The 8,753-nt window shown below is 46.4% G+C and overlaps 2 protein-coding genes across 2 annotated transcripts; one reads left to right on the forward strand and one right to left on the reverse strand.

Annotated features, from left to right (window-relative positions):
* The first annotated feature begins 1,911 nt into the window (after window positions 1-1,911).
* LOC119366517 (DNA-directed RNA polymerase V subunit 7-like) lies at window positions 1,912-5,203 on the forward strand. The gene is made up of 2 exons (XM_037632266.1): window positions 1,912-2,061; window positions 4,416-5,203. Exon 2 carries the CDS (start codon window positions 4,426-4,428, stop codon window positions 4,951-4,953), a length of 528 nt encoding a protein of 175 aa, XP_037488163.1. The 5' UTR covers window positions 1,912-2,061; window positions 4,416-4,425; the 3' UTR covers window positions 4,954-5,203.
* Window positions 5,204-5,349: 146 nt separating this feature from the next.
* Window positions 5,350-7,412, reverse strand: LOC119366506 (universal stress protein PHOS34-like). The gene is made up of 4 exons (XM_037632255.1): window positions 7,088-7,412; window positions 6,024-6,133; window positions 5,816-5,934; window positions 5,350-5,713 (listed from the first exon to the last, which is right to left on the reverse strand). The coding sequence occupies exons 1-4, from the start codon at window positions 7,269-7,271 to the stop codon at window positions 5,626-5,628; spliced, it is 501 nt and encodes a 166-aa protein (XP_037488152.1). The 5' UTR covers window positions 7,272-7,412; the 3' UTR covers window positions 5,350-5,625.
* Window positions 7,413-8,753: the final 1,341 nt, after the last annotated feature.

The following is an 8,753-nucleotide window of genomic DNA, read 5'->3' on the forward strand; positions in this document are numbered from 1 at the left end:
AGTGTAGGATCGAAAGTATGTCTAGAGAGGGGGTGATTAGACTACTTGACCAAATAAAAAACTAGCCTTTTCCCAATTTTAGTTCTAGGCAGATTTTAGCAACTTGGCACAAGTCAAGCAATCAACCTACACATGCAATTCTAAGAGTATAGCAGCAGAATGTAAAACAATTGCATATGAAGGTAAAGGGGGGAGTTTGGAGTGTGCAAACGCAATTGGAGACACGGAGATTTTTGGCGTGGTTCCGATAGGTGGTGCTATCGTACATCCACGTTGATGGAGACTTCAACCCACAAAGGGTAACGGTTGCGCGAGTCCACGGAGGGCTCCACCCACGAAGGGTCCACGAAGAAGCAACCTTGTCTATCCCAGCATGGCCATCACCCACGAAGGACTTGCCTCATCCGGATAGATCTTCACGAAGTAGGCGATCTCCTTGCCCTTACAAACTCCTTGGTTCAACTCCACAATCTTGACGGAGGCTCCCAAGTGACACCTAACCAATCTAGGATACACCACACTCCAAGAGGTAACGAATGGCGTGTTGATGATGAACTCCTTGCTCTTGTGCTTTAAATGATAGTCTCCCAACACTCAACTCTCTCTTACAGGATTTGGATTTGGTGGAAAGATGATTGGAATGGAAAGCAACTTGGGGAAGGCTAGAGATCAAGATTTATGCGGTTGGAATGGAATATCTTGACCTCAACACAAGTGTAGGTGATTCTCTCTCAGAAAATGTATGTTGGAAGTGTAGGCATGTTCTAATGGCTCTCTCCATGAATGAAGAGTGGGTGGAGGGGTATAAATAGCCTCCACACAAAATCTAACCGTGTCACACAAATCACCAAACTCGGTGGGACCGAATCATGAAACTCGGTCAGACCGATTTAGTTTAAAATGTGAACGTTAGGATTTTCAGTGGGACCGACATGTCAACTCGGTGGGACCGATTTTGTTAGGGTTAGGGCATAACATAATCTTGGTGAGACCGATTACACAAACTCGGTGAGACCGATTTTGGTAATGGACTAACAGAGAGTTGGTCAGGCAAACTTGGTGGGACCGATTCGCTCATCTCGATTGGATCGAAACGTTACGAAAGGGAAACCGAGTGCTTACATTGCAATCTCGGTAGGACCGATCGCTCATCTCGGTTTGACCGAAACGTTATGAAGGGAAACAGAGAGATTACAATCCCATCTCAGTGAGACCGAGATCCCTATCGGTGAGACCGAAAAGACTAGGGTTTCTGGCAGTGGCTATATCAACTGAACTCGGTGGCGCCGGATAGAAAGTTTCGGTGGGGCCGAGTTTGACTTTTGGTTTGGGACATGTGTGAATGTGAGAAAGTAGTTGAGGGCTTTTGGAGCATATCACTAAGTACTTTGAGTAAGCAAGCCATTAGGCAACACCTCATCCCCTCTTGATAGTATTGGCTTTTCCTATGGACTCAATGTGATCTTGGATCACTTAAAATGAAAAAGATGTAGAGTTCTGAGCTTTGAGTTTGAGTCAATTCTTTGTCCTTAGCATTTTGAAGGGTCCACTTTTCTTATCCATGCCATGCCAATCATTGAGTTTTCCTGAAATGTTTATCTTGAAATAACATTAGCTCAATAAATTATATGTTGTTAGGAATTACCAAAACCATTCAGGAATAGTTGCACTTTCACTTAGTTGTCTTGAACTTGCTCATAGTCATCTCGCAAGAAAAAAAAACTTGGTCATAGTCGCTCCAATATCCTTTTCTTGCTTGCTGAACTGTCTTGGAGTGATTATCCATGTTGTAACTTGTTCCTGAGCAAAGTTTGATGAAATTTGACGCCTTGGGCGCCTCTGATTTGTTAAAAAAAATGTGGTGGCAGCAGCCGTAATTTCGGAGAGAAGATGAGGCATGGCATCTTTGCTGTAAATACCACTACCTGCTACCACTCTCTCGTCTCTCCCCCTTTCTTTCTCCGTGGACACAGCGGCGACCCGCAACAGCGCCCAACCACCTGCGGCGCGACCTAGCCGGCGACCGGCGGCACCACCGGTCCGGCGAGGGGCGGCGTTCAGGTAACAGCCTCTCCCCTGCCTACATGTCTCCGCTTCTCCCCTCGCCTATAGTTGCTCTTTAACCTAAAATCTGAGATCGTGGGGATTTCCTGTCCTTTTTCCCCTAACCAACGCGCGATTCTCGTTCTCTGCTGAATGCGAGCAACCAAACCCTAGTCTTCTTTTGCGAGGACCCATCTAGTCGCGCTCTAGGTTCGATTTTGTTCTTGAAAAAAACTCGCTTTCCACCAAATTTTGGGGGTTTACCTTAAGTCCTAGTAAACCCCACTCGATGCTTCTAGAGGAGGGAGGGAGGGAGACGACATCCATGCATTCCCTGGTTATTAACGGGGTTAAAGACGTAGTATTATTCATGCGAGATCTCTATTCATGCCGTGCCCAGGTCAGGAAACTTTTTCGCAGTGTCCAAAACTCCACCTTGAAATTGTATGGCGTTTCAGGTCTGAAATGTTGCAGGTTCAGGAAAGATGATCTGGGTGCCTCCTTCAGTAATGTCTCCTTTGTTAGTTATCCGACACCGGACCTAGTTCTTGCATATACTGCTGCTTTTGTTCTTTAATTTTGTTCGAAATGCTTTCATGCTCTCCTAACAAAGCCTTGCACCTCCTTGGTGGATGAGCGCCAAGGCGGCGGCCTCGGATTGCAATGCATTTGCATTCATGACTCTATGGGGCAGGGCTGTGCCTTTGCATTGTGTGGGTGGCGACCTGGTGCTGTGTAGGTAGCGAGTTCGTTGACCCGGTCGATGCGACCCGAGGGGTCGGTCTGGCTGGTACGTCTAGGCAGCGGCCTCGGATTTTCCCGCATCATTTGTGGTCTGCAGGCGGGCGTCTCGTGTAGCATGGGCTATGGCGTTAGTTTTGTGCAACGGTGCGGCTTGCCTACGAGTGGTGGAAGTCGGAGCGGCGGCTCCGGATCCGAGGGTGTGTGTTTTGGTGCGGTTGTAGCTGTCGTGTGGTCGACGAGGCTTTGTCGCTTGTGCGCATTTTGGCCTAGTTTCCCTTATGAACTGGGCTGCTATGTTTGGTTTTCGATCCGGTTTTCGTTATAAACTGGACACTCTTGGCATGTTGGCCACTTTGAGTAATATATTCATGGTCAGTATGTTGATTGCCATGGTAAATCCATGCCCGCCTTTTGGTCATTGTATTGGGCTATGTTCCCTGTTAAAGTTAGCATGAATCATGGCAGAAATCTAGTAGTACTAATAGTCGGTGCCTTTGAATGCTGATAAATTTCTGAGATCTTTCCACACTAAGGGACTGCCGAAAGAAAAGTCTTCTCTGATTTTGAGTTGCCAGTAGGCAAATGAACTAGCAGGAACAAACTTCTGTATACACGGTTAGTCGTTAAAGGCCCCAAAACCGGTATGTCTGCGCATGTCAAATGCACATAGAGTTGTTTGATTACTTTGGTGTGCTGCGCGGTGAAACCGGTAGATACATGACGGTCTTAATACAAAAGGTAGAAACGGCATTGCCCCAGTCGCTTGTAGAAAGACATTTATTTCCTCTTTAGGATTTTATCTGTTGCTCCTAATTTAATGTTATGTCCCCTGTTAAAGTTAGCATCAATTATGGTAGAAATCTAGTGGTACTAATAGTTGGAGCCTTTGAATGCTGATAAATTTCTGAAATCTTTGCACACTAACGGACTGCCGCAAGAAATGTCCTCTCTGATTTTGAGTTGCGAGTAGGGAAATGAACTAGCAGGAACAAACTTCTGTATACACGGTTAGTCGTTACAGGGCCCAAAACCAGTATGTCTGCGCATGTCAAATGCACATAGACTTGTTTGATTACTTTGTTGTGCCCCGCGGTGACATGGGTTGCTGCTCTCTGCAATGAGAAAAGAATGTCACGGTTACTTCCATCAACTGTAGTTTGTTTTGAGATTTGTGTGGGTTTTTTATAAGTATGCTGCACCACAACTCTTTTGATGCATTTATGTAAGTTGACCAAAAGCACACTTATTCTACAATTGCTGAGTACAATATATAGTAACTAGCTATAAATTCCTGAGAAGTATAACATAGAAGTGAAAAACCATAGTTTTAAGCCTTTAGTGTAGCATGCCTAATACGTTGTTCTAGTAGATACATAACGGTCTTAATACAATAGGTAGAAACGGCATTGCCCCAGTCGCTTGTAGAAAGACATTTATTTCCTCTTTATTTTATCTGTTGATCTTATGACAGTATATTTGCAATTGTATGTTCTCTATAACAGAAGAAATGCGTTTTAAATTTTTCCTGCCTATAATAGCTTAAACATGTTTCTCTATGGTATTCAGTGAAGGATTGTTGCACCACCTGAAGGCTGATATTATTCATGTATAAATTTGACTTTTGGCAGGTTGTCAACCATGGTTTTCCTTCAGGAGGAGATGTCTTGGAACGTGCTGATCTCACCGGACCAGCTGAGCCCCAAGGGCCTGCTGCTCCGCAAGTCCATCATCGTGCGTCTTCTGGAGGACGTCACCAACAGGAAGGCCTCCAAGGAGCATGGCTACTACATTGCTGTCAATGAGCTGAAGACAATATCTGAAGGGAAGGTTCGTGAGCTGACCGGAGATGTTCTTTTCCCGGTCACATTCACCTGCATCACTCAGAGGCCTATGAAGGGGGAGATCTTGGTCGGCTCCGTGGAGAAGATCCTCAAGCACGGCGTCTTCCTCAAATCTGGGCCAATCGAAAGCATCTTCCTGTCGGAGAAGTCGATGAGCGACTACAAGTACATGGGCGGCGAGAACCCCTTGTTCATGAACGACCACTCGAAGCTGGAGAGGGACACCGCCGTGCGCTTCAAGGTCATGGGGTTCCGCTGGATGGAGGCAGACCGCCAGTTCCAGCTCCTTGCGTCGCTGGCTGGTGATTTCCTCGGGCCGCTGTGAGCTGCTTCGGAGATGCTAAACCTGGTCCCTGCTGTACATTTTGGTATCCTGGTGGTGGTGGATGAACTTTGCTGTTGTGATGGGCGATGGCATATGTTTGCCGTGACTTTTCGCAGTTGATGCAAGCTGTAGGGTGTTATGACAATGGGATTTAGCTCCATGTCTTGAACTCATCAGTGTAGTGTGAATTATGACGAGCCTGCGTTTGAAGATATCACTTTTAACCTGGATGCATGTGTTTGTGGCCTTCTACTTGCTTGCATGCTTCCCATTTGATCTTTGCTTAAAGCAAATACAAACGCTGGTAGGATTATCATCATGATCCACTGTGGCATCAGATGCAACCGTAATGTGACTGTTCTTTTAATGCTGAAAGAAAATTACTAGCATCTGCAATGGACAGCAGAATCCATTTTATTCAGACTCTACAAACTGTATGCAACAAACAGCAGCACGGACTGACTCATGGAGCAAAAGCTAGGCTGAAGATAAGCACACAAATGTACAGGATGTACAGGACACATGCACAGATTACACACACCTGGGAATCATCCACAGGCTAATTGTCAATTATTATTACAAATAACACTGGATGGTTCAATAAGTTGCGGCCAACTGGATATATAGGACTCTGGCAAACTAAAACACATGTGGACATTTGCGATGATGAGATCAGGCATGGTTACTCGCTGGCTTGACAACGGTGACAGGGCAGGCGGCATTGTTCACGACGTAATCGCTGACGCTGCCCAAGAGCACCCTGCAGTTCAGAGATACAAAAGATCAGCACTCTATTATGATGAAACAAACACACAATGTGGCTTAAGAACAGCTTGGAGGTCGTTTGGCCGGTGGTCGCAACCTCTTGAGCTTGCCAAGGCCCCTGCTCCCAATGACCAGGGAGCTGATGGGCATGTCATGGATGGCTTGGCACAGCTTCTCGCGGGGATCTCCAAACAGGACTTTTGAAACCACGGAGACCTGTCGACAAATGAAAACGCGGAATTTTATTACAGGAAATGTGTCGAGGAGATCATGTATGATGATACATTATGGTCTGGAGTGGTCACCTCCTTCTGCTTAGCTATAGTGTTGAGCATGTCCAGCGTTTCAGCATCAGGCTTCACCCCATATTTCTTTGCAGTTGAAGGGTGAGAGAACTCCGAGAGGGGGATCAAAGCTGAAATGGAAGAAAGAAATGAGTACAGTGAGCACTGAGCAGTAGGCCACAGTTGTAAAACACGTTGATACAAGGTGTGAGCACACTAGGATCTTTCACATGTAAACTGCATGAACAAGGAATATCACACAAGCCATTCATGGTTAAATTCGCTATATGAACAGGAATAACTAATTTACTTCATTGATGCGTCCATATTTATCGCTGCCGTACATTAAAAAATGTAACATAATCTAAGCCGCAATGATGGATAGAGTATCTTGATTCTTTGGAACATAACTGTTGTGCATTAAGAAAAAAAAGAAACCTATTGGCGGACAGAACGGTTCTCTGAAGCTTAAATTGGAAGTGTAGCAAATCCTATGATCCCTGTGTAGTCATTACAATTTGCAAGCGCCAACAAATTACTATTGTTCATCCAGGTTAATGTTTAGCAAAACAAACAGGTTAGACCCGGAGCTTAATAAGAAATGGTTAGATCCAGAGTTTAGATCGAGTGGTCAGTTCGGCAAACCGAAATCGGCGCCGCTGCTCCAGAGTTAAAGCGACACCTAGGATCGGTTGCCAACCGCGCCCCGGACAAGCCATGCTCTGTCTTCGCTAGCCCCCCTTCTAAATCCAGTCAAAACAAATTCTACAACCAGAGCAGGATATTGCTGGTGGTATGCTCCGGTACAGCGAAAGGCAGACCAATTAATTCCAAGACAAGAAGCAAGTAGGCAACAGACATGACCACGAACATACGCGTGCGGGTCATGGCAACCGCTACCCCTTGCGCCGACGCGGCTCGTACAGATCGGAATCTTAGCACGGATCGGGGGGATTGGTGGGCGCGACAAGGAACTAAGATCAGGAGCAGCAAGCAGGCTGACAGGTACACAACTGGTTGCGGTACAGTAGGAAGAACAGGAGGACTAGGGAGGAAGAGGAGGAAGGAGTTTGGTTGGTACGCACGCGAGCCGGAGGCCTCCCAGAGGAGGGTCTCGCCCTGCTCGTAGTCGGGGTCCTTGAGGACGTGCAGGAGGAGCAGGTTGTCGCCGGAGCGGAGCAGGTTGTCCGCCGCCCACTGCAGCGCCGCGCGGCTCCCCTCCGAGAAGTCCACCGCCAGGCCCACCCACCTCTCGCCGTCCGCAGCCATGGCCGATCTCTTCTCTTCTCCTCGCTCGGCTCTTGGGTGGTGGTGGAGGTCACCGCTGTTTGGAAGGAAAAGTTGGGAGACGCAGGAACAATTAAGGACGACGACGACGGTGGTGGCCTTCTCTTGTCGGCCAGAGGATATTTGTTTGACGCGGTGCGGTGCTACATGGCATGTGTGCGTGATTGAGGGCGCCCACATGCGCACCCGCTGGGACACCTTTGGAAATTTCCCTCTCTGCCTCCTGCAAAGATTCTTCTTTCTCCTAATGTTTGTTCGCAATCTGGAAATATTTCAGAAACTTGGGGCAATTATTATTACAGATTTCGGCGTGTAATCTAGTATAGTACAAGATGATTTCTGCATGGACAGATTTCGTGACTCCTTGGGGGAATTATGGATTTAACCCGCAAAAGAAAAGGAATTATTGAATTTTGAAACTTGGAAAATATCCATACTCGACACTTGAATTACTGTATTTTTGTTGCCAGTTCTAGAGCAACTAAAAGTTCCCCTCTGACGAAAAGTCCGGCTGAAGGTTCTACAAGAGACAAGTTTCTTTCTGCCAATTCATCAGAGCCAAGTTTGAAACGGTGGTGTGGACTCCACGCGCTCTCTCTCTCTCTCCATCAAATTAAAATCATTAAGCTACGCATGAAGGGCGGCCAACCAGCTATCCCATGTGGCGCAAGCTGGTTGGCCGCGGTGAGAAATCTTTTGTTATTTTTTTAGATGAAAGTGTGGATTATTTTTCAAATGTATTTTTTTAGATGGAGATGAGGATCTCTGGTATTTTTTAAATGAAGGGTTATGCAAAGTGGCACTCGCTGATAGGCTGTTGTGGATTTTTTTTCTTTTTTACTTTTTTTTAGATGATGGTGAGGACTTTTTTTAAATATTTTTCAGACAGAGGCGAAGATCCAAGGACTTTATGTATTATTTTAAAAAAAAATATGCATACAACTTTCTCTCAAACGGCGTAACCGGGTGGCGCCCCATATGCCAACAGGCGTACTACCATGCCAAGTGCTGCGCGACTATGGCACGCCACGGCGCGGTATGCTTCTGGAGTGATCACCAGCGCTGATGGGGACAGCTGAAGGTGCCGATGGATATTTGGAGGTCCACGTCACAATCTCGTGTGTGCATTTTCCTCTTTTCGGTTGTTTCTTCCCCCGTTCGCACCGAAAAGTTTGGTCTGGTTACTTTTTTTTACGAGGAAGCGTTTAAGAGCAACTTCGATGGGCCGACCCAAACGGATGATGTTTTTATTCGTTTTTTGTCCGCTTGGATCGGCAACACAAACGTCCGACGTTGTGTTTGGGTCGGCGTGAGCGCCCAACGCTGGCCCGACCCATTTCGTCGACGCGCAAAAAAAAATATTGCGAGCAGTTTGAAAATAAATATATGCATTTAATTAAACATAAAAGCCGGCCACGAAGGCCGGCGAAAGTCCACATTACATTAATAAAAACACTAAAAACA

Source organism: Triticum dicoccoides, chromosome 1A, assembly GCF_002162155.2.
Source record: "Triticum dicoccoides isolate Atlit2015 ecotype Zavitan chromosome 1A, WEW_v2.0, whole genome shotgun sequence".
Taxonomy (NCBI): domain Eukaryota; kingdom Viridiplantae; phylum Streptophyta; class Magnoliopsida; order Poales; family Poaceae; genus Triticum; species Triticum dicoccoides.

Bases quoted from the DNA above. Each gene is read 5' to 3' on its own strand.
- LOC119366517 (XM_037632266.1), top strand. From the start codon at position 4,426: ATGGTTTTCCTTCAGGAGGAGATGTCTTGGAACGTGCTGATCTCACCG.
- LOC119366506 (XM_037632255.1), bottom strand. From the start codon at position 7,271: ATGGCTGCGGACGGCGAGAGGTGGGTGGGCCTGGCGGTGGACTTCTCG. The intron at 6,134-7,087 runs GTGCGTACCAAC...CTTCCATTTCAG, and splicing joins CTGGGAGGCCTCCGGCTCGC to CTTTGATCCCCCTCTCGGAG. The intron at 5,935-6,023 runs GTGACCACTCCA...ATTTGTCGACAG, and splicing joins CTATAGCTAAGCAGAAGGAG to GTCTCCGTGGTTTCAAAAGT.